This window comes from Diadema setosum, chromosome 20 (assembly GCF_964275005.1).
Source record: "Diadema setosum chromosome 20, eeDiaSeto1, whole genome shotgun sequence".
Taxonomy (NCBI): Eukaryota; Metazoa; Echinodermata; class Echinoidea; order Diadematoida; family Diadematidae; genus Diadema; species Diadema setosum.
In genome coordinates, this window is record NC_092704.1 from 19818335 (window position 1) to 19840478 (window position 22144).

The 22144-nt window shown below is 38.9% G+C and overlaps 1 protein-coding gene and 1 long non-coding RNA gene across 2 annotated transcripts; both read left to right on the forward strand.

The window, feature by feature from the left end:
- Positions 1-412: 412 nt before the first annotated feature.
- LOC140243690 (P-selectin-like) lies at positions 413-6583 on the forward strand. The gene is made up of 7 exons (XM_072323353.1): positions 413-506; positions 1682-1867; positions 2888-3085; positions 3967-4102; positions 4726-4847; positions 5731-5919; positions 6384-6583. The coding sequence occupies exons 1-7, from the start codon at positions 413-415 to the stop codon at positions 6581-6583; spliced, it is 1125 nt and encodes a 374-aa protein (XP_072179454.1).
- A 13708-nt stretch (positions 6584-20291) lies between these two features.
- On the forward strand, positions 20292-22031 carry LOC140243836 (uncharacterized). The gene is made up of 3 exons (XR_011902254.1): positions 20292-20377; positions 20824-20985; positions 21896-22031. It is a non-coding gene; the product is annotated as an uncharacterized lncRNA (long non-coding RNA).
- The last annotated feature ends 113 nt before the right edge of the window (positions 22032-22144 follow it).

Below are 22144 nucleotides of genomic sequence, written 5' to 3' on the forward strand. Positions count from 1 at the left end.
ACTTTACTGTGATATATGTGAGAAATATGAAAATAAATTGAAATGAAATGAAATGAAAAAGAAAATAGTGGTCTATGGAACGAAAAGCAACTTTCGGATAGATGCAAAGAAGATGCAGATGATGATGAAAAATGACGAATTTCATTATGTGCAATGTAGCTCAAGACATTTCCATACCTGCCACTACAGTTGTGAATGCTTTGACCAATACATCCGCATAACACTAAAACTTATAGTACAATGTATGTTAGTATAATATTAACTGTGAATGGTTCCTTTATCTCCTTTACCTCCAGTAACTCGCTGCCCACCTTGGCAAGCTCCGTCTAATGTGAATGTCTTTGGTAGCTGCCTCTTGGGGGGTTTGTTCGGTACACGTTGCCTAGCAACCTGCTCACCTGGCTACACCCCGATGGGCGAATTAGAGATATCGATCAAATCATGCAATCGGTCATCGGCTGGCAGAAAGCGAGGCTTCTGGTACGGCCCAGATATCGCCTGCACAAGTAAATACTCGCTCGGCTTCTTATTATCTGTTTTCGACATCATCAGGCTTCAAATCGCAAAGATTCTTTTTTCTTTATTTGTTTGTTTGTTCATTTCAATAAAGAAACTTCAGCAGTATTCTTGTTGATGAACATGAGGCCCCCATCCATTTCAAGCTTAATCGTTTACGATGGTGGTCTCCTGCATTCAATTATCTCTGTCATTTACTGAAAGTACTGTATATTTTATCTTATGTTTTTGTGTATGTATAATGCTCAACACAATCACTTACGTGTATCTATTTGTGTACTGTTATCGATTTATTTCACTGCACTTGCTATTCTTTGTCTTTGTACTTTTGAAATTTGTATTTAATATGTATCTGACTGAATGCAGAAATAAATCAAATCAAATCTAATCAAAATAAAAAAAAACATCCTTGATAAAGTGAAGGGGTGTCCTCTGGCTAACTCACTAACTTAACGTTTTCGTAATAACAAAGACTAGATGTTAAAAATGATACACTTATGATATTTAATAGCTCAATGAGTATGCATCCGATGATACTGAAACTTACATGGTTCAAAGCTAAATTTTGTCAAAGACAATTTGGACATGATATTAGGTTTTAGTTTTATGAAATTCACGTTTAGTTTTTAAGTTAGTTTTCCAATAAGTGCACACAGCCATTTACTCGCACACAAAAAAATTCGTAACTACAGCGAGTTTGAAAATGAACAAAATCTGGAACCTAACTTCAATGAATAAACATGAATTTCAAGTAACTAATTCATCTATATCATATCCAAACCACCTCCATCAAAAGTGTACACTGTTCAGTTATACCCTATATCCATTTTAGTATCATCTGATCAATAATTTTTGAGTTGTTATAGATCAAAGTTGTGCCGTGTTCTTTTTTTTAAACAAGTTCAATTTACCAGGGCATCCATTTGTGCAGCTTCAAATGATTACATTTTAATTCTGTTTAATCACAGTATTGTCATAATTATTACGGTATTTAGGTATTTATAATGGATCAGTATTATGGGGAGTTGACTGTAATTATAGTACATGATGTGTCTTTTATAATCATTGTTCAATCTTTTGTTTATTTGTCATCCTTTTTTTTTTGAGGGATAACACACATGATTTCAAATAAGCACTAATTTTAGTACAATTTTGTGTTCTACAGTCGTACGCTGCCCTCTACCGTCGGCAATCAACGGGTTCAGCTCTGACTGCTCGACGAACGTCACCTCCGGAACGACCTGCAAATTTCAATGCAACCCAGGTTATAGGACACCCTCTGGTGACGAAGTTTCAATCAGGTCTTGCCAGTCCGACCTCACTTTCAGCGGACAAGATTTTCAATGTACAGGTATTCCATTGCTGTACGCTATCATATCTCTTCTCATGTCAGCGCCATTGAACTTGCTCGTTCCACTCACGAGAATCAGAAAGAAACATGAATGCATTTCCATTGTAAGATTTATAATATCAAATCTACAACCATAACAATAATTGATATAACATTTGCAAAATCCTCCTAAAGGAACTTAATCCATTGCTCCAATTGCTTACAAGAATCCGTTGCTTCCTTAGCGGTCAGGTAAAACAAATCATAATTCAAATACATATTTCATAACTCTGCAGGCTAGCAGGCTTTTACATCAGTCAGATTTGCAGTGTTGAGGCTTAATTTCCTCTCGTCTATCACAAACTTTGGTTTGATTTGATTTGATTTGATTTATTCTTACAAAGTAATGTCACTTCATTGCAGATACTCTCATCTGATTAACACTAGATGCAACTCGACTCTTTCTTCGTTAGTGTCGAACCCGATGTAATGCAAACGTATGCAAAATCGTTAACTCCAAGAAAAGAATTTGAATCACCATTCGCGTGTTCAATGCAAAATACTCCAACAAAACCCATTCTGCATGTTGGATCTGAAAACATTCTCTTCTCAGCAGAAGTCTGAATCTTCTCATGCTCATAATGCCACGACCACTGCAACTCCAAATTGTTTCTTTGTTTTCAAACGTCAGAAATATATTTTCGAAATATGAACAAAAGCTGGTAAAGCACAAGGCTGCATGTCACTTCTTCTTCTTCTTTTTTTTTTGTCTAATCTTTTCTCATATGCGTTGTACGTTGTACTTCCTGCAAACTATTTTGGCTTCTAGAAGTGGATTCCAGTCAAAGATTTGATTTGTCTCTAAGTAAACACAGGGAGGTAGAGACATAAAAAGATCCGGGAAAAAGACAAACATAGACGTACGTACATGTGTCAAATTAGACGAATATCTACGGCCTATATCCATACTGCGAAGCAATCGATAATATTACCAGTCCATAACGATGACTGACAGCCTAACCTTCCCCTGTTTCTCCCCAGAAATCAAAACCTGCCAGGCCGGTTTCGACATTGACCACGGCAGTGCTACACCGACAGAGTGTATGACACCGTCATCGCTTCCCTTTGGAACCAACTGTTCGTTCTCCTGTAACCATGGTTTCCAGCTCCACGGCCCCCAGTCTCTCCTGTGCACTACAGATGGAGTCTGGAATGAGCTAGTCACGCCCTATTGCCAAGGTAATCACAATCACCTATACTAATCCAGGTAGCCCCCAGCTGTTTGTTAGATTGATGAATTGATTTAAAGACTAATTGCAAGACTTTTTTCCGCACTTTCAGTAACAAAGATTTCTCAGCATTTTACAGCAAGACAATTACATGATTAAAGAGGATACGTTCAAAATAAAATGGTCCAGACTCTTGGGAATATATTGAGAGTAAGAAAATAAAACTGGTGGATTCGTTTCACTCTTACTGTCACCTAACTCATGATCTATGAAAAAGTATATTTGGTATGTGGAAATGTCAATGGTCCTGGCGTAATACTTGTGCATTGCTGTACCCTGCATTTGTGCCATACTTGTAAGAGCATGTCTCACTTTAATGACAAAACCTAGCTTCTGCAACACTTGTCATTTTCCATGAAATTTTGCCTGTATAGCAGACCATTGATGTCTGCATAGCAAGAGTAAACTTTAACATCACACTGCCTTCCTCCGCACACCAATGGAAGCTGCATTCTCTGTTGTAGTTCTTATCGGCCTGAAACAAACCAACAAACAACAACAATAACGATATGTGATGTCAGTCATACGTAATTATTACAGCTGATTTGCTGAACATGATTTGCTGAACACTGAATCCATCAAGCCGTCAATGACTGATCTAAAGCTTGTATAAATTTGAAAAAGATTAACATAATAGGAATAACTAATCTCTTTCAATCTCCACCAGCAATGGTAGGTTTTTTAGCTGAGAACAGTTTAGGGTTTTGGGTTTCTAGTTACGGTGTTCGTCCACGATTATTTGATGCGGTGAGGAACACGTTTAATCCTAAAGATCCTAAAGAGATTAATTTGATGATCCTGCATGCTACTCGCTCTGCAATCTTCCAACAGATATCCAGGCACCATCCTTCGACATGGAATGCCCTCACGTCATCAATGTGAACGCCACCAGGGGTTTCACCTCTGCTATGATGGGGTACACGGAACCCGTTGCCAGGGACAACTCGGGCCTAAACATCACAACTCGGTAATCTGGATGCGAAAGCAAATGGGAAAGTCAAGTACTCTAAATGTATCTAGATCTCTTCTAAGAAATATTACCGAGTACTCGTTAAATTATTCTTGGGAATAAGAGAGTTAATTAGGTGAGAGTAATGAGAGGAAAGTGTAGATGAGGAATATAAGACAGGACAAGATTGCGCAATGATGCAAATTTACGCCAAATCACCCTAAATCATTTATGACGATTAAAATCCGCCGAAATGCCGGATGTGAGGCTATGACCATTACGAAAAAAAGAATCAATCGTTTGTCCTAATTTTGCCTACAATCCCCTACATAACTAGAATCCCCCTTTTCTCTTGAAATATTTACTTACAATTTGATGTCTGTATCTGTTATTGGTAGAGGGTCTCATGGAGCATAGTTGTTGTTTTTCGGTCAGTACTACTTTGGGCAAAGCAAGCTGAAAATCAAATGGTATTACTAGTATTTGAAATTATGTCTTTCTCATATTTTTTTTTTTTAAAGAAAAAGGGGGCCAGAGAGCAGCAGCGTATTCTGAAATGGGTTTGACATTATGGTTTCGCTCGTAAAAGAAAAAAAAAAAAGACCCAAGTCATCTTTACCACTCTGTACTCTCAATTACAGGATCACGTCAGGTTCCGTCCCCCTTGATGATGTTTATCCAGAGGGAGTGACAACAATAACCTACGAAGCCACAGACCCCAGTGGACTATCCTCAAGATGCGACGTCAGAATCAATGTCCACGGTTCGTTGTAGTGTTTTTGTCAATGACTTCATATCATTTTCACTTTATTTCAATATCACTTTGGTCAATTTAGATTCACTCCATTTTATGGCATTTCATTTCATTTCGTATCATTTCGTTTCGATCAGTTTCGTTCCGTTTCGTTTCATTTCATTTCACTTCGTAAGTTTCCAGTTTCCACATAGGTAATTCGAGATGATTATTCAATTTGATAGTATGCGTGGCCGGTAAATAGTAAGTATGAAAGCTTTAACCAAGTGACAATATCAAATGAAACTGGTATTTCCGTAGTCGTATAAAGCAACTTCCAAAATATAGATAAAAATGAGGATCGACTTGTTTGAAAAATCTGTAAACATGAGAGAAGCATAAATCACTGCACACAATACACACACACACACACGCGCGCGCGCGCGCGCCCTCGTACAGATATTTTGACGACAGGAACTGGATACAGGGGGGCATTTCATGAAGGAACTTGTCGGATAAAATATCCGACAAGTCAATTATATCCGACAAGTTTTGAGAAATGCTTTAGTCTGATTGGCTGATTTCTCTGAACTTGTCGGATATAATGACTTGTCGGACATTTTATCCGACAAGTTCCTTCATGAAATGCCCCCCTGATGACATTATGACCACGATGGCTATTTCGAGGTACTCTCATTAGGGCATGCTGAGTAATTTTGTCAGATTAATTCAAAATCTAAACCACTCCCTTCTTAAAAGAAAAGAAAACAAACAAAAAACAAAAAAAAAAAAAAAAAAACAAGTTTCCTTCTGTTACCCATTGTTGTATGTAAGAGCAAATCTTGGAAATAGCTCTTATTCATCAACTGATGAGAAAAATCAGTGACAGATTCCCGGATGATCCTTCATCCAGTCTTTAGGTGTCCCAGCCTGCACTCCCCGATACATGGCTCGATGGACGGGTGCGAAGATCCGATCTACGGCAGTCAATGCAAGTTTAGCTGTGACCTGGGCTACGAGCTGATTGGACGTCAATATGTCTCATGTGACCTATCATCTGACTTCACACCTATTTGGGACAGCGCTCTGCCAATGTGCCGTAGTAAGTTGAACTATAAAGCTGTTCTTTACAACGTTATACGTGTATTATTTCTTCATTTTCCGCATTAAATCAACAGTTGTCAAATCTCGCCCCTGCTTAGTTTGTCTCAAGTTAAAACAATTTAACGAACAGCGTCAGCCTTTGAGACCTCCACTGCTTTTTTCTTACACAGTTTCCTTACAGCAATGTATATATACGACGGAAATGGCTTTGAATGTGATAAAGACTACCGATTTACGAATTTGGCCTGTGCACATTAGTTATCGTCACATGATGGGATTGAGTAAACAAGCTAAGAGTAAACGAAGCTACCCAACCCGGTAGAAACGATGCTCTCTCATTACCAAACTGTATAGTTGTAAGTATTTTGTACCTGTAATGTACAGTTGAGAACCACGGAAACAAGAAACTTGACAGCTCTTTTTGTATCCCATCATTCCATCCCGTTTCTTTCCCCCTCCCAGTAAGAATGTGCCCACAGCTCGTTGTACATGCACCCGCCTCTCTCTCGGGATGTAACCACCTCTCCCCGCTCCCGTACGGGACTACGTGTGCCTTCAGCTGTCCCACTGGCTTTGAGGCAATAGGTGAGAAGCAGGTGCTATGTCAGGCAGATGGTACGTGGACATCTGAGGACATCAAGTGTGAACGTAAGTCTAAGTAGTTGACAGTAACTAAGAGTTATTATGCCTGAATATGCGAATTTTAGACATTAAAGCTAGGTGTATTAATTAACTATTTCCTACAATTCTATTATACCACTTCCTATATATTTGACAGTATGTTTTATCGAAATTTCGCAGTAGTTCGATAATTCAACGTGTCAGTCAATTTTTACTATTTCGTACTTTTTGTTAGACGTTGTTGCCTTTTCCCCGGCCCATGTTTGCTTGTTTGTCTCTTCCGCTGTTTAATAATTCCATCTTTGGTTTTTGTCAAAATGTGAAGTCATTCCGCCTCTGACATGTCTGAAGGTGTACAAACTGCATGTTGAGAACCGGTTGCGATTTCTCCACTGAAATTCAATCAATTATTACTATTTGATTTATAGAATTATAGAATTATAGATGGATTTAGCACATCTACAATTCTTTAAGCTATTTTTAACATCTATTTCATGCAATGATGTAACTTGAACAATTTTCTGTTGTTTACGTTCGCTACTTTTACAGCATTGGAAAGTAGGCTTTATAAGGGTTAATCCTTATCAATGCGGCTAAAATCAACACCACAAAGAAATAAAAATTCTACAGAATAGGTAATGAAAATAATGAAGCACCGGGATTTGCAATGTGTCAAACAAGTTTCATTCTATTCTTTTGTATGTTTCTGTTTGTCTAGGAGAGGCTTGCCCACCACTCATTGAAACTTATGACGTCATTATTGCTCCCTCAACGTGTTTGTCCGACCCTCGTTACCAAGACACGTGTCACCTTAATTGTTCACTGGCGGGCTTTGACATCCATCCGACCGAGCTCCTCGAAGTCACGTGCTCGCCGAATCACACGTGGTCACGTGATGTCGCTGAGGCCACTTGCATTGGTTAGTACACATTTACTCTCATTGGTATCACTTGCATATATAGTTACTTTTATGGGTGCTTCTAAATATCAATGAGATAGCATCCCTTTTGACATATAGCTTTGACCAGCGTATGATGAGTATTCAATAAACAACATACATTTTGCGCATGGTTTGCCGGTTTTCATCGTGGTGTTATATTGAATTTGTTCGGTTATAACGAGAGAAAACTGCCAGTCCCGAGGATTTCGTTATAAAGGGGGTGCACTGTACGTACATACGTACGTTGTTATAACTAGCTAAATCGAATGGTCAGATAATCAGCAAGGTGAAAGTTGTGTTTTCGTCTTTATTCAGGGTAAACCTCTGTTTTTTATAGTCCACTCACAGCCCGCTATGTTATTGTCATCATCCTGTTTAAAAAACAAACAAACAAACAAACACTATCCTGTTTAAGGTCCCTATAGTCTTTTCCGCTAATCATGCTTATAATACCGCAGAAATTTAACGTGGGGGAAAAAAGTCTACACCACTGAGAAGGTAGTAGAAAATACCATTATGTATTATATTGTTTACATCTATCTCAGGGTGGTCCGAAAAAGAAATATAGTGGCCCGAAGTAAGTAAGAGGGGATAGTCCCAGTGATACTGTAATGCCCTTAAGATCCTTTAGTATTATCATGTTTTTGCACGATGCATAGCCACCTCCCCATAGGCTATTCATTATTGTTTTTCACAATCGTTTCTCAAAGCATTTTCACGTAATAGTACACGTAGATTGATCATGTACGTCTTCCTGCTTACGCTGTGAATATCTTCGAATAATTCCATCTGTGGTCAAACATATCATTCATCCGAGCTAAAAATCCAATGTCTTCTTTAGAATAAAGAAAAAAGTATACATCTAGTAGGCCTACTCTGCTTACAATACTGTAATTTTCCTTAGGGTTAGTACGTGGCACACTCTATTCACGTTACCAACATTACCCAATGAGTTAAGAAGCAGTAACTTTAACGTTTTATTGTTTGTTTGTTTGTCGCTGCTGTTTTTCGGCACATAGATATTGCTCCCCCAACCTTCACAAACTGCCCAGAGCGTGTTGTGATGTACGCAGACCGCAGTTCCGACCAGGCAGCAGTTTCCTGGACAGTAGCTGCTGAGGACAACAGCGAGAACCAGCCGACTGTGACATGCTCTCACGAACCAGGTTGGATGACGGCCGGTCAACACCACGTTTCCTGTACGGCTATTGACGAGAGACACAATGACAACCAATGCTTGTTCGACGTTGATGTCAGAAGTAAGCACAATCTCACTCGAAGTAATTTCGTTAGGAAAATTAAAAGTTGCTACAATAATATACAGACACTGGACAGATATTGCATCGAAAGAGGTTTGGAGCTCTATCTTTTAACCACAGTGCTTAGAGATAACTGCTCACTGACGTCGCTTATTCATAAACCAAGGTGGTGTGTGATGAACCAATAGCCACGGGAAGAACTTATAATAAACTCAACCTAATGAAACAGAATACACGACTTGCTTAGACTCACCTAGGAAACTTAGGTTAGAGAGAAAGGTTCCCTCTATCTGTCTATCTTATGATTGGTCATTGCACAGATGAAATTCTCTATGGAATATACAAGAACGTTATATGCAACAGGGTTTAGTGATTGTTGATTGTTCACTTCACCTTTCATTCTTTCCCACGCCGTTTTGCCATGTCTCAGTCCGCCGGTGTTTAGCATTGATTCCTCCCCAGTACGGCTTTATCGACGGATCATGTGACACATCCTTTGGATCGGTGTGTCACGTGAGCTGCTTGCAGGATTTTGTATGGGCTGGTTCCTCGGAAGTGAGCTGTGAATACAATGGAACAGACATGTATTGGAAATATGTCGACAAACCAGTTTGTGAAGGTACGACAAAGCAGTTTCCCACTACACTTATACGGATACGTTCAATTTCCATAACTTCATCAGAACGAAACTTTTCAACGCACAAAAATAATAAGGCCTAAAGTCATATAGAGACCTATATTTACACATGTCAGGAAGGAGTAGTCCATATCAACATGCTTATCGTCGCATCAACGTGCCGTTATTACTATTACCGGGTATTTTTATTAATTTATAGGTTTTGGATATTAATTGAGGTCTAAAATGACTGGCATTGAACATCTGTAGTCACATGCTTACTTCATGAATCATTTACGCATGAATGACAGGTATTGTTCCTTTGGAATAATATCCTCTACCCTCTTCTGCCTTTCATCTTGAAGACAGTGCATGCTTTTATCCATTCTCACATTCACTTAGTATAAATATAATTCAAATTCAAAGGTTTTATTTTCACTTCTTTCAACAGAATGTACCAAAAAAATATAGATTCGACATGCGTTTGAAGGAATGATACATAGATAGCATCATAGCAAAGAATAACATTTGTCAATAATCATTACAAAATTAGGCATTTTTCATACAGACATACATTCTGCGAAAAAAAGTGGAGGTACCCACTCAAAAGACTATGCTTGTACAACGTGGGCACCTCACAGGAGGAAAAAAAAAAGTGAAAACTTAACTACAAGTGTGCGGGATGAAAAAAAGAAGTGGAAAAGGGGAAAGGGAAGAAGCAGAAATACAAATAAAGAGACGAGACAACTAAAAACAAAAAGCCTAGATCAATCGATACATTCAAGATCAAACCAACAGAGACTAATAGCCATATTAGAAGTGTAGAGCGTTGAAAGCGACGAGAAAGTGATATATACAATTGTATGGAATTGCTGATAGCAGAACATATTATCTGCTCTGTGAAGGCACGTGTAATAATGTACAAGTTTGCAGTAAGAAAAACAAGGGATGCGATGTGGAATTCCGCGAAAGACGCGACCTAACAAGCCTATGAAAAATCAATAGCATCCTGGTGCTTACAAAACCTACCTACTGAAAAAGATAAACAAACAAAATTAATTTCTTTCTGTTACATTATAAGACTTAAGGAGGAATGATTTCAATCTTTTTTTGAATGAAAACAAAGAAGGAGCATTTTTTATGTCTGGACTAAGGGATTATTCTTCCATTATGACAGACTGTCACGGGCAAATTGTAGAAAGGACATTGACTTTGAATTTGATTGATTCTTTTAGTGAGTAATTTGATTTACAGAAAAGAAAAACAATTTCAAAATATTTGGAATTTGGCTTTTAAATGAATTAGAGCTCGGTTGCAGCGCCCTCTCACGACCGTTCGCTGAACTTCAATCGAATCCTGAGTATTGCTTTGGGTCTGGTAAAGTGCCCACCGGAACCACTTGTACCTTTAGCTGCAAACCTGACCTGACCTTCCTAGGTGATCATCAACCTTTGACCTGCTTATCTTCTGGTGACTGGAGTGACGAATTTAACCTCCTTTCTCTGGAATGCAAAGGTACTGTTTATTTGTTTCTTTTTATTAATACCTGACAGTTTTGCTCCAGCTTTGTCTATATCAACAACGTGATATGACTTTTTTCAGTAGTTCATAATAGATATTTTTTTTTTATGTATTACAGAGTTTCCATAATCAGTATGGTATTCTATGCAGTATGCAACAGTATTGACTGTACTGTTTCTGCCCAAGTTTGACCAAACATTTGAGCCACGGTTCCTTTTAGTACTCAAGTAATGCATGTACTCTTCGGCCTACTTGCATAACTTCTTACAGCAATATCCGACTCAGCAATAGCAACTATGTTTGCAAGATTTAATAATATTAATATTTGATAATTACATTTTATGACAAATGGGGAAATATTGTCGAAAAATAATGTGTTTTCTAGCGAATTCCTGGTGTAAAGCTAGTGTTTCTCTTACCCCGATTTGATCCAGGTTTTTCTTTTGCGACATAATGCTCAAGTACTTTGTTTTTTCTGTCTGCTGTTACTTCTTCCATTTTACTATTTCCTTTTCTCTCTATTTTGTTCTCTTCTTCTTCTCTTTCTCTTCCCCACTTTTTGTAGTGTGTGTATGTTCATTTTTCCAGTTGATTTATGACATAAAAACATACCGTTATTTTCGCTTTTTGTGTATCATTAAAGATGCATGTCAAATCTCAATAATTATATCGTATATTTTATTGACAAATCGTTTTACTCGAATTGAATTTTGTCAAAACGCAGACACCGAGGCTCCGTACATCACCTCTTGCCCTACTGAGCCAATCACCGCCATTCGAACAGAGATTTGGGGAGTTCAGGTGACCTTTGAACCACCCACTGCTGAAGATAAGGTCACTACGGAGCTAAGGGTCACTACCTACCCACCTGACCTAGGTTCACCCTATAACTTTACCTCCGACACGACTTGCCGCTACACATTCAGCGACTCAGCCAACAACAGCGCATCCTGTGATTTTGACGTGTCGGTCACAAGTAAGACTGGCTCTCATATATGTCTCCTCTTTATACAGCTGATCATCTTCAGTCATTGGCACATCGAGAAATGTGAATCTTTTTACACTTCTGTATAATTACAGTTAGCGAAGTCCTTGGGACGGGCAGTTTTCTTTCGTTACATCGAAATTTTGTTATTACCGTGTTCGTTATAACAGGAGTGCGCTGTATAATTCTGATCACGTCCGCTATGACCGCAGGGCAGCGTGATTTCATAGCTGATTGTAACGTATTACGATGTATATCGATTATGGCGTTATCCATCAGAAAGTGTAATATTCATTTCACAGCAAGACATTCTCAGATCTTTATCTAAACTAGGCGCCTAATTTTTTTTCTAAGTGCTTGTCATCAGGTTTATCTTTCCCATGTCTGACCAAAAATGAGATTAATCATGTCAGACACAACATGTAACGAGTACGAGTACGTTACAAATTACCTCTGGCCCTTTTATTATTGATGTAAACGCTTTTGAAAGGGAAAGTGCAGCGAAAGAAGAAAGCCATAAGTTTACGTATACTAAGATTTCGTGCATTGAGGTAGATTTTGTAGCTAAGTTGCTGTTAATACTGCGGTTGATGTTTGTTATTCCTTTAGGTCTGTTAATCCGAAAATGAGAAAAAAAGGTTCATTAATCCCAACATTTCTAGCGTAATTCTGAAGGTTCGTTATTCCGAAGATTCGTTAATCCAAACATGATATCAGGTTCGTTATTCCGAAGATTTGTTAATCAAAAAGGAAGGTGCCTACTAAAGAACATTATAGAATTAAAAAGCTTATTTCGTTTTCGGGTTAGGCTAAACGAGCCTTCGGAATAACGAAATTTATTTCATCTTGAATAATTCAGACTAACGAACTTGCGGAATATCGGATCTTCGAAAGAACGGACTGTGACCTCTTTTACTGATCTTTTCCTCTTTTTTTTTTTATTTTCCTGTCAGATGAGGTGACGCCTGAGATCACGTATTGTCCTCCCGGGCGAAACATCACAACAGATTTGTTTGTTTCTGAAGTTTTCTGGGAGAAACCGACATACCTTGATGTACCTGACATTGAGCTTCAGGTTTTCTGTAACATAGCAGACAATCCCATACAACTACCCCTGGGTGATCATCAAATCGTCTGCTATGTAGTCAATCCAGAGAGCCAGCTGCAGGTGGAATGTACAACAGATATCAGCCTTCGACGTGAGTTCGAATTCCAGTGTGTCTGAACTTAACAAAATGTGATTAGAAATTAGAAATGTAGGTTAAATTGTCGGGTTTTTTTTGTTTTGTTTTTTTGCTGTATCCAAAGATCAGTCAAGATTTCCTGCACAAATAAACAACAGTAAATACGAAACATCTGTTTTCTTAAAAAAAAAAAAAAAAACCAACGTGATCAGAAACAACAGCAATGCCAAAAAAGAAAATGGGATACTACGGGAGGTGACTGTCTTGACTCAGCTAGTTAGAGAGTTGCATTTGAAGAGTTTGTTCGCAAAAACCGATAAGTCCATTTTTGAAGATTTTGAAGTACGGTCTCTGTCATAAAGTACAAAATAATACCTTTTAAATGATAAATTGGTCACTACATATAAAGGTACATTTTTGAAGTTATGGTCAAAAGAAGCAAAAATTTTCTTATTATTTTCTTTATTTTTCTTGACCTTTAATCGCAAATATCTCCATTTGGCAAATATGGACTTATCGGTTTTTGCAAACAAACTCTTCATTTGTTTTTAAAATAATACAGAGTTGCATTTTTGTTCTAAGAATAATGAGCTTACTAGCCCTGTCTGTGCTGGAAGTAGATGGATTCTCCTTGTTTCACACTGTCTGCATTTAAGAAAACGATCTTGACAAGCGTATCACAATCGATGTATGAGTGCCAAACGAATGGGATGCGAGTCACACCTGCTCGAGACTTTTAACAACAATTGAAAAAAAAAAAACATTCACGAGGGAATAATAGCAAAGGCACATTATAGAAGAGAGAAAAGGTGGATGGCTGATATCACACCATCACTTTCGTCTCCATCTCAACCCGAAGATCATTCCCAGTCCTTGTCAGATAGCCATGTATGCACTGACATCACATCCGGTATGAATGCCGACATAATAGCCAGACAATTATTTTTCTCTGATTTCCTTCATTCAGCGGTGGAGTGTATTCCTCTACAGCCACCGAGAAACGGCTTTCTGGCCTGCGACGAGTTTGCATCCGGGCGATTTTGCAGCGTCTTGTGCAACGACCAACACGATATACCGCCCCCTTTGTCAAGGAGCATTCCCGCCCTCTACGTCTGCGGGATGTCTGGCAGCTGGTTACCAAGCAACACGGTTCCTGACTGCACAAGTTAGTGTAGAATATACAAACACAGGCGACTCCCGTTATGGCGTAGTCCTCGGGACGCGCCTTTTATCTTCTTCTTTCATAGGCAAGCGAGAGGTTATCTCATAAATATACATTACACAGACAGTGGAAAGTCCCGAATCTCTCATAAATTAGCATAAATCAGCGCGACTGCAACTACTACATTATTGTGTACCAAAGGAGGTACCACCTTGCGTGTAAATACATACATTGTAGACGTGTGTGTGTGTACACGAGCACAAGATATTCATCTGTGTATTGAATCTGTCTGCATCCACTGCACCCACAGTGAGAAAATGAATTACTGTGTAAAATACAGAAATCATTACAAGTACGTACATGTACATGGAAGTAAGTTCATTGAACAACAATAAATGACAAATAAGGAATTACATAATAGATAATATAGATCTACTGAAAAGCAGTTTTAAATAAGTGAGTCTTGAGGGCAGGTTTAAAACAGTCAGCATTCGAAATAATGGATAACTTGAGGTAACTAGTTCCACGGTAAGGTCCAGCACGTGCGAACTTTGGGTTTAGTGTTCCCTTTAAATCATAATAAGCATGCGGATTCTGGCATGGCGTCGAGATTGGTCATGTCAACAACATATTGACGAGGGCCTTCGGTGCGGTAAGTTGGTTGCCGACTCGCTCGGTACAGCAGAGCTCACTATCCAGCTGTTGGATGTTCCAGAGAAATGTGAACATTGAACGTTTGAACCGAGACGTTTGAAGTTCGACTCACCACCCTGAATGTTCCTACTGATCTTATAATTCGGACAAGTTTCTTGTATACTACCATCTGTTCTACGAAGGACATAGTTCCATGGTTCTACCAAGGAGGTTGTTATGGGATGTGGGGTGTACGTGGGTTGCTGGGTGCTGGGTGTTTCTTTCATTACCAGTTGCCACGGAACTTTTTAATTCTACTTCTTCAAGTTCAGATCGCAGTTGGTGCACGCAACCACCAGCTTGCAGACAGTTATACAGTTCACCGACGATTTGTGCACGCGTACACCAACGCACACAGACACACACATACACAAAACACACAACATCTCTGTTTGAACACACGCAGAACTATGAAAACTTCAATAAAATCGAGGTTTCGCTGCCCTGCCTAATGAATATTCATGATGTAATCTCTCGTTTTGCTACGACAAAAAAGGCCAGGGAGTTTTCTTTCGTTACAGCCGCACAAATAAGTATATGAAATATAATTACAGATAATGATTTTTGGACCTGACTATGAACTTCGTTGTAACGAAAATTCATCGTTATATCCGTGTCAGATAAAACTAATATGCACTGTATGCAAATTTTGAATGTGGTATCTCCCTGTACCGCGAACCTCTACCGAGTGAAACTGTTAAAGAACGGTTGTATTTCAAATTGTCATTGCACGACCAAAAAACATAAAAATGTATTATATTAAAATTTCCACATGAGGCAAGGGCGGATCCAGAAATTTCGTAAAGGGAAGGCGCCTTTACAAAATAGACCAGTTCGTAATTCCACTTTGCGTATGAGCAGAAAAAGGTCATTTGTACCAACAGGCATTTTGGTTTGTAAATTCACTGAGATAAGCATCTGTGATGCGATGATTATTCATGTGATCCTTATCTAAATGGTGCTTGCTAATGCCAGCACATCCACCTGACAGCGATAATGGTATTTCACAATATAAAAGGAAATAGACTGTTATTGCATTCTTTATTGCATTCAATACAAAACAATGAAATGGATGCCTGCTAAATTGTCAACTGATGGAGTATTCTGAGCTCACGACATTCTTTGAACATGAATTCCATAAATTGTTACGTCGGGCAAGCTTATGTATAGGTTTTCCCGGCCAATTTCGCACTTTTGTCAGTCCATTTGATAAAAGGTTCATTCAATTTAGCGAAAATCCTCGTCATTGCACATTCTGTCATTCGAAATTGCAAGTTGGTCGTTCAATTTAGCATTTCGATCAATGAAATTTGCACATGTGCCTTTCGAATTCGTAAAACGAGCATTCACATTGGCACGTGCTCTTCAGTCATTCAAATTCGCCAACACTGGCCGAAAGGGGTATTTCAGTCATTCAATTTCGCGTATGGGCAGTCAAATTCCTAACATGTTCATTCAAATTAACGTCATGTTATTTCTGTCTTGAAAAGGTGATAACATTTAAACGCGTATTTCTATGTGACTTTTTGTTTCATCAAGGAGGTTTAAGAGATGGAGTTCCAACTGGCTGTAATTATTCAAACAGTTGTCACTTTTCTATTGATGTACAAAAGAATTCCACAGGTGCATCTGTGCCTTTGGTGGCGGGGTTTGATGCCGCCGTCTTGCTGAGCAATCTGAAGATTCATTTTGAACGTTAACTTAATGTTGGCTATATTTTGCTTGTTTATCTATTAAATGAAACGAAATCTCACTTAATGATAAAGCTCATTAAACAAAGGTCAATCCCTTCAAGAAATATGTGCAAAAGTGTAAATCAGAGCTGTATTATGTGAAAGTGTTTAAAACTGTACCCTCCTGGAAAGCCGGTTTTATCGCTTTTCAACTTGATTCCTCCAAATAAAACTGATATGGAATAATCTTCGAGTATAATTATATATTAATAGATATATCAGATTAGTGGCCGGGCACGGCCAGTCGAGTAATTTTCATTTTCATTTCATCATTTTTTGCGCAATTTCTATTCGCGCATCCCCGTGTCTTTACCAGTATATACCACCTATCTTTTATAAGTAGAGATGGCGAAAAGTAATTACCATCACAAAGACATATTTTCGTTAGAAAGTGGCTGATGATTATGCAATGAGACATGAGTCAATAATATGTCTTCCTATCTGCGCGGCAGATCCAGTTTGCCACATGCTTCAAATGCTTTCGAGTGGCGGCATCAAACGTGACTTCAAATGAAATACGACAGTTGTGACTCCATTCTCTTGAACCTCCTTGGTTTCATCCACGCACTGTTAAGCAGTAAAAGTATCATATTTTTTCACCATATGTAGCTCGAGTTTGTTGTTCTGTAACGCCCCTTCTCTTTCATACATGTTATTTTGGGTCTAGGGCAATTACCCCCTGGGCAATTACCCCGGACCCTTCCCCTGTCCCTAATCCTAATCCTAATCCTGAAACTAATCCTAACCATAACCCAAACTCCTAACACTAAACCCAACCCTAACCCTAATCTTAACTTTAACCTTACCACTATCAAGTATTTAGCCGGGGGGTAATTGCCCTCTGGGGGTAATTGCCCGGATACGTGTTATTTTAGGCCTACATGTACCAATACTACAGATTATCTTCATCTTCTTACAGTCATGACAGCACAAGTTAGATACAGACGTATTTCTCAAGAAGACAGAAAAAGAATTATAGGAACATTAAATGATGATCATAACCTCGACTTCCTAGAACTGGCCGACACACTCGGAATAAAGCACTCAACGGCCAGATAAGTTGTGGCCACATGATGCACTATATCCTCGGACTGGAAGAACCACTAAGCACATTAATGAAGAAAAAAACGGTTGCCAAAATCTCTAAAATAATTACGAAAATATCAAATGTAATGGCGCTTGCAAAACAATAACTATGTTGACAAAAAAAAAAAATGAAGAAAAAACCAAAGCATAAACATGAGTGCTAAATTGACTGCAAAAGATGTTAAATTGGATGCCCAAAAATGAATTTGAATGAACGAGTGCGGCATGTCCGTGATCACGTGACTATATCATTCTAAATTGAATGAACGAATAACGAAATGGTGCTTGTTTTACGAATTTCAATTGAAAAAGTGTTTATTAGAATGAGGCTGAAGGTAATTTGAATACTCCAAAATGAATTTGAATGAAGAGATCATAAAATTGAACTACCGAACATGTCATCTACGCTAAATTTCGCTAAATTGAATGCAGCAATTAGGAATTGGACTGACAAAAATGCGAAATTGGCCGGGAAAACCTATATTATGCCGCTTTGAAAACGAGTGAAGTGCCTAACCAACTGAGAAAAAAGAAAGGTCATTTGTACCAATGTGTACATGAGCTAATTACGAACTGGCTTATCAAAGGAGAGCGCACGCGCCCCATTTTTCTTTTTATTTCTTTTGTTTTAACAAAAAAGTAAAGAGGGGGCGCGCGCCCGGTGCGCCCCCTCCGGATCCGCCACTGTGACTCGGACAACTTTACAGCAGTGACGACAGTGTGTGTGTGTGTGTGTGTGTGTGTGTGCGTGTGTCTATAAGCATGTGTGATTATTTGCTGTTACTACGATGTCCTTGCTGCGAAAAGAAGAGACTATGCTGTATGTGTGTGTGTGTGTGTGTGTGTGTGTGTTTTGTTTTGTTGTTTGTTTTTTTTCCGGGGGATGGGATTGTAGTTAACCAAGATTTATTCATGATGGTTGCGTGTGATTTGCAATAAGCCAGTTCGGAGTTAGCTCATGGGCGCATTGGTCCGAATGACCTTTCTTTTTTCTCAGTTGGTTAGGGGCATTTCACTCGTTTTAGAGCAACATAATGCGTAAGCTTTACATAACAATTTATGGAATTCGTTGATCCTGTTCAAACAAAGAATGAACTTGCGTAGACCAGATGACCAGAATGATCCGTCAGATAACACTTGGGAAAGCATCTTTCATTATTTTGCACTGAATGTATTAACAATCTCTTTCTATTGATATTGCCAAATACCACTTTTGCTGCCAGGTGGATGTGCTGGCAAGCAGTATTTATAAGTATTTCATGAATAATCATTACATTAAAAATGCTTATCACAGTGAAATTAAAAACCAACATGCCTGTTGGTCCGAATGACCTTGTTTCTGCTCATGCGCAAAGTGGAACTCCGAACTGGCTTATTGTTGTACCCTATTAAAATTTCTCTGAAATATAATTGCACGAAAATGTTACTAAGAACAAAATCTTAGACACATTAGTTCACAAAATAGGCCATACTATAATGGGCGTACTTTCACCAGTAAACTTCAATACCACGATGCAGGCAAGCGCGTGGCTTCCCGCCTGAACCTCCCGTTGGATGTCATGTACTTCGACGGTGACTGCTCAAACGAAGACGGGCTGAGAGAAGCATTCACTGCGATATTCCGCGAGAGCAGCTTCGCCGGCCTGTGTGCAGTGGGCTATGATTGCACGGTAGATCAGGTTTCGATATCCTGTGGGCCTATCGACAGTAGGAGAAAGAGATCGATCCTGGCAGAAAAAGGACTGGACAGCCACGATAGTGACGTCATCAACACAGCTACCGTGTCGATTGTGAGTTTCTAGGGCGGAAGATAATCTCTGAAAGTGAGATACTAGGCCAATGATTCCCCCCGTTTATTTGCTAATCAGAATTAACGGCAGTTACAGTAACTCCAAGAACATTATAAAGCCGCAAAGGATAACAAAGAAATAAAGAATTTGATTGTAAAAGGGGTTAAACGCCAATATAAACATTTCAAAGTACATTCATCATAATTATAGAGCAAAATAAAACATTCCCAGGGATACCTCACTTGTATCATAAAAAGAGATATCATTGAAGTTATGATTTAAAATATTCAATATTTGTGTTTTTTCATATTTCTCGGTTTTAAGGAGCTTTAACCTCAAATATCTCAAGTTGTCAACAGCAATGGAGTTAACTCATTCTGCTATCAAGCTCTTCATTATATTAATTTTCGATAGTGTTGTACTAGGAATTGTCTCACTGAGAAGAGACGGATGGCATCTCATTTCAGAGTACATGTACCATGTCATCTATGAAATCAAATATGTGTAATCATGATAATGAAAAAAAAAAAAAAACAACCACTGACAATATTTGGCAGGCCGTAGACTTGCATTCTTTTCCCACTGAGATAGCAGTGTTCCACCTGTCCTCATTTTCATCAAAATGTGTCTGCTGCAGGTGGTTGGAGTGAACCCAAACAACTCTCTACCTGGCAACCCGTCGAGCCTGCGGGCTTCAACGATGGTCAAAGACATTACGGCACACGTACAGCAGCGTACTGAAGAACTCTTCAGTCAGACTGGCGAGGCACAAGGGACTGGGCGATATCGAACATCCCTCCGTTTTGGGCCACCTAGCATTGAGTGCGATTATGGCTATGTAGCAGACAACGACAAGCATATTTGCAGTAAATATGGATTTTCATTCCTGGTTTTTACCAGAATTGATTCTGGTTTGTATTCGTGAAACCATAATGATTTTTGATAATTATGTTAGAGTCATTGTTATCTGGGTTCAGACGTCAGGTCCACTGAGTTCATATGCAAATACCTATGCATCAGTTGGTTTTCAAAACAGATTGAAACTGGCGTAATGTTAATTTTTCATCCGTTTAGAATGAAAATGGCCACAGTTTGCTGCATGTATGCCGAAATGAAAAACTTTACTCAATAAACTGAATGAACACAGCGATTTATATGAAAATATCAACATTTTACAGAAATTAACCAAGAATGAAGAATGAAAATTAACCGTTTGCAGTAGACTTACAGAAGTTGAGTACAATGGACTCGAAAAAGATTTGGAATCAAAACAAATTCAAGTAAATTCAGGGCATTTTGTGGGTTCTTTCAGTTGCATGCCCCTCAGGTTACTTTGCTCAGCTAAAGACTAACGAGTGCGCCCTATGTGGGAGAGGTTTCTACCAAGACGAAGGGGGTCAGACTGAGTGCAAAAGTTGTCCAGTAGGAACGACGACAGCTAAACAGGGAGCTAGTGACGTCAGCCAGTGTGAAGGTGAGAAAAAATCGAACACTGAACGGGGCACGATAGGACACTATACATCATGAGCAGACATTCCGTGATGCGACACAAAATGAGGACACTAAACGCTTAAACCCTTAATGTGTGTGTAAATTGTTTAAGACTAGAGAATACGCCAGTTCGGGACTCCACTTTCGGCAAGAGCACAAAAAGATTTTTGTACCAACAGCGCATGTTGGTTTTTTAAAATTCACCGAGATAAGCTTATGTTATTTTATGATTATTCAAGTAATCCTTACAAACGGTGCTTGCCAGCACATCCACCTGACAGCAAAATAGGTAATTTGGCAATGAAAAATACTGTATTAAAACAATGTAAAACATTCAACGCATTTAATGGAAACTTTCCCGCGTGTTCATTGATTGATTTTTCTGGTGACATGTTTTGTCTACGTTTGTTTGTTTGAACATGACTGATGAATTCTATAAATTGTTAAGTCGGCCAAGTTCATGCATTCTGTCACTCTGAAAACGAGTGAAGTGCCTAACCAACTGAGAAAAAAAGAAAGGTCATTTGTACGCATGTGCACATGAGCTAACTCTGAACTGGCTTATTTCAATTATGTATTATTTTTGAATTTTTAATGATTCCATGGTCTAGTTTGATATGGCCTTGTCATTGTGTGAGAAAAAAAAAGACTTATCAAGAGGTAAGTGCGAGTGATCATTCCTTGAGATGAATCTGTTTCACGATAATTGCTGTATTATATGTAAATGACAGTTTTAATATTTCACATTCATCTCATCGATCTACATGTATTTATTTACCGTCACTTCAGCGATCGCGTCATAGTGAGTGGACAGCTTGTTTGATCACACACACACACACACACACACACACACTCTCTCTCTCTCTCTCTCTCTTCTTTCTCTCCCCCTCCAGTTCCATGTCAAGCTGGTACCTACTCAGTGACGGGCTTTGCACCCTGCTTCATGTGCAAGAAGGGCTGGTATCAGCCAATCACAGGCCAGTCTGAATGCAGGGCGTGTCCTGATGGCATGACGACACCTCACCTGGGCGCCGTGTCGCCTGACACCTGTAGAGGTAAGTACTAAAAGCCTTGATGTGTTGGGAAGAACAAAGAAAACACCACCACCACCATCATCATCGTCGACAACAACAACAGCAACG

Bases quoted from the DNA above. Each gene is read 5' to 3' on its own strand.
- LOC140243690 (XM_072323353.1), top strand. From the start codon at position 413: ATGGGCGAATTAGAGATATCGATCAAATCATGCAATCGGTCATCGGCT. The intron at 1,868-2,887 runs GTATTCCATTGC...GTTTCTCCCCAG, and splicing joins ACAAGATTTTCAATGTACAG to AAATCAAAACCTGCCAGGCC. The intron at 4,848-5,730 runs GTTCGTTGTAGT...TCCTTCATCCAG, and splicing joins CGTCAGAATCAATGTCCACG to TCTTTAGGTGTCCCAGCCTG.